Source organism: Pinus tabuliformis, chromosome 9 (assembly GCF_031772625.1).
Source record: "Pinus tabuliformis cultivar Carrire ecotype Pingquan chromosome 9, CPIR1, whole genome shotgun sequence".
NCBI classification, from domain to species: domain Eukaryota; kingdom Viridiplantae; phylum Streptophyta; class Pinopsida; order Pinales; family Pinaceae; genus Pinus; species Pinus tabuliformis.
In genome coordinates, this window is record NC_142307.1 from 2015687294 (window position 1) to 2015691062 (window position 3769).

Here is a 3769-nt window from a genome sequence, read left to right on the forward strand (position 1 = left end):
TATATGATTTGCTGAAAAGATATGTAAAATATCATTTTTTTAATAAAAAATTATATATTTTCTCAAAGAAAAAAATAAATACATATATTTTATACCCCATTATATTTTACTGCGTGCAAAATTAATTAGGAACAAATTATAAATAAATTTATATACCATTTTAATAAACAGTAAATTTGAAAATATTAAACTGAAATGGATCTGTACTACTACCACATATACAAACACACACCATCTCATCATTTCGACGACATCATTTAAAATACGTGTGTACTATTGATTTGTGAGTTAGAAGGGTAAGATTTCAGCGAAACTTCTGAATCGATTTTGAAAAGACCACATGGAGAATGCTTTCCTTAATCCATACACCAATATGAACCATTATCAATCAATGAAAAGTTGCAGAGCAGGGAAGGTTGTGTGTGACACAGATTAGAATGATTAAGGCTTGAGCAACTTGACAAACAAATCTTCAACATCCTTTGCATTAGACCATCCATGCACTTCAGCCTTGACAAGATCACAGTTCTTGTGAATAAGCTTCCACAGAGGGTATCTGCCAAAACAGTAATCCACACCACATCTTCATAAGAACTTGACCAACATTAATATCACAGAAAGAATCCCGGGAAAACAAGAATTTGGTTTAATGGTCTCACTTACTCTTCTCTGGGCAAAACCTGATCTCCAACCCTCAACTTCAAAGAAGGGCAGAAATCTCCACTTCCATCTCCCAGATAAATAAATTGCTTCATATCAACTGATTCCTCTTCCAAGCACTTGTGCATCATCTCATCTATTATTGCCCCCTGCAACACACAACATTATCAGCATGCAATATTTTTAAAACAACTATTTGTACTCAGAGAAGAAAAGTGAGATGAATTGCACAGTTAGAAAAGGGATGGAATGATCCATCAACTCTTTGGTATTTGTGTGTATTCATTGGATGCATTTTCCATTGGGTGCAGACAATAGAAGCAGAAATCTGAAATACATTAGAACCCTGATCCAAATTCTTATCTGAAATCCAGACAATTAATTGTAAAGAACAAATAAGTCTATATGTGCATATAAGACCCGTACATTATAAGTTATAGGTCCAAATATACCTATCAAAACATGTGTTGTTATACTACATCACTAAGCATAAAAGGCCTGGGTTTAGATGGGTGTTCACTAACGTGTAACAGTACCCAAGAATGAATACCTTGCACATATTAGGAGGACAGAGGGTACAGCCATGAGGGGGGCCTTCAGTAAAGGGATGAAAAGGCTGAATCCTCAATCTCCCCTTCTCATCAACAAATGCTGGATTTGTCTTAATCTCAGTGAAGTATTGGAGCAAGTCGTGGGCTTGAAGAATAGTCTTTATGAAGAACATATTAGCATCGCTCACAATTCGAAGTTCACACCTGCAACACAACAACAATCAAAGAATGTTTGATTACACTAAGTGAAGATTTCTTCAATGAAATCTATTAAACTTAAAAAGAGGAGAAAGAGCCATGATATCATCACCCACCCCATGGAGAAGGCAAATTTGATTGCTCTTATCATTTCTGGGTACAGAGGAATAGTCTTCAAACTCTGTTCAATATCGCTTATAGTTTTCCCCTGGTCATGCAGCTCTCCCATCATTTTATCCTTCACCCACCAACCAGCATATTAATTGCAGAAAAACTCAATGATGCTTCTAGCATTTCTAGTAAAGCTGACTACTTGAGGATTCTAATGAGCACCTGCTGGTATGAATCTAACCAAACGCATAACAAAATTGGGCACAAGTTGCAGCAACCCCTGAACTAACAAAAACTCAAACTCACATTACATGAAGATTAAAGTACGAAGAGTAATTAAGTTACCATGAGAGTATTCCATGGAAGGGTGGGGAGCAAAGCCTGGAAGAGCGGAGTGGCTCCTAGCTGTTCAATCACCCATGGATCGCTGTCACAGTCGATTATGGTTTGATCAAAATCAAATACAATCACTGTACCACTGCTCTTCATGCATCCCATAGCTGTAGGAAAATGGATAGTTAAAGCAGAGAGAAGATGAGAGAGAGATTTGTGTGTATGAAGAGGGATGTAAAAAGGGCCTTTTATAGTAGAACCACCACCAGGGAATATTAAGGTAAGGAAGCATATGCGAGGAGGATATTCACATGAATCCCAAAAGCGAGACATGACTCACTAATTTCGCGCGTGTTCCATCTGCACCAACGAGCGAGGAGTCCATTACCACATGGACTTCTCCTGTGTAGCACAGAGCATAATATTCACAGCATATGCTTTGTTTTCTGTGGCTCCTCTGCTCCTTGTCTGTTGTTTCTGTTAAAGTGATTCATTTGTTTATCGTTGGATTGGCTGTTGGATTGGCTTTCCAGGATTGGCCGTTGGATTGGCTTTTCACTTCATGTTTCAGAAAGGAGATTGGAGATATTCCGTAAGATTTTAATATGTTTGAGTAGTTCAGGAATTTCTTGACAGGCGTGGTGTACTTGTCTAAGGTCTCACATAACAACACATTTGAAAAGAAAAAGTAAAAGACAAAAAAGAAAAGAAAAAGGGTGAAATTTATTATTATATGTATGGGATGATATTGACTACTATATTTATGGGTTATAATTTTAATAGAGATGATGTTGTAATAAGCTATTTATATTTATTTTAATAGATTATTTTAATTATGAATATGAATTTACTAAATGCAGGACTAGATTAATAGATTATTTTAATTATGAATATGAATTTACTACAGATTAAATTTTTCAACATGTAAATTTATGTTTAAATGTAAAGAAAAATTTTTACTTTAAGAAATTTAATTTTTCTCCACACTTATTTCATTCAATAATTATTTATAATACTAATAATATTATAAATAAATTTTACATTTCTATACATAAATTATTCGTATTTTTAATTTTACTGAAATTTTTATTTTGGAGTGAGATAATGTCATGTAACATTATAATTAAAAATATTAAAATAATAGTTTAAATTAACAATTTAAAAATAATACACCCGGATGCGGGTGATTCTACGTGCCATTAAGGCTCCCCGCACCTCAACACTTGTTGACAAGGCCGAGGAGATCTCCAGGTACACGACAGCGATGGCGTTCGATCCTCATTTAATGTTGAAGGCAGGTAAAGGTAAGGAGCGGCAGAGCATTGCAGCATTTGCATTGAAGCCGAATGAGTTTGTTCCAGTCTCGAGGTATCTGGGAGTTATGGTTGGTGGTGCGCCGTATATGCTATTTGCAGGGGCCTGGTTATTTAACCACACTGCCCACCCCTGCAAGCCTCAGAGAATGTTTGTGTGTGCGCGCGGAGAGCAGGATACTCTGCTGCCAGTGTTCATTAGAGAAGCGGAGCAAAGGCTCCAGACGCTTCGGTTGGAAACGGTTATGCGGAGGAGGGGAGTGCCTCGTCGAGGCGGACGGTCTGGAGTGCGAGTCATAAGGGATGAGGAGGAGCCGCATCCCATATCTCCCATCGCGGCCCGTTACCCCTCGTCCACCAGTTCTGAAGAGGAGTTCCTGTTCGTGCCGAATTCCTACCAGTCTTTTCGCCTTCGAATTCCTCGAAGGGACCTGCAGACAGATGTTATTGTTAATATTTCAGTGTATCTCTCTGAAGCGGCCCCGATCAGCACTTCTTTGTCTTCCCCTGCTTCTGCTTCTGCTGACCTCCAGGGCAGCGAAATTCTAATGGGAGATATGAATGGTAGAGTTTACTGAATGGCTCGTCCGTTGGCAGCTGATG

At 37.9% G+C, this 3769-nt stretch overlaps 1 protein-coding gene across 1 annotated transcript; it reads right to left on the minus strand.

Annotated features, from left to right (window-relative positions):
* Positions 1-253: 253 nt before the first annotated feature.
* On the minus strand, positions 254-2214 carry LOC149157162 (thiamine phosphate phosphatase-like protein). Its single transcript, XM_089445578.1, has 5 exons — positions 1866-2214; positions 1526-1647; positions 1211-1415; positions 664-809; positions 254-556 (listed from the first exon to the last, which is right to left on the minus strand). Exons 1-5 carry the CDS (start codon positions 2184-2186, stop codon positions 442-444), a joined length of 909 nt encoding a protein of 302 aa, XP_089301704.1. The 5' UTR covers positions 2187-2214; the 3' UTR covers positions 254-441.
* Between the last annotated feature and the right edge of the window lie 1555 nt (positions 2215-3769).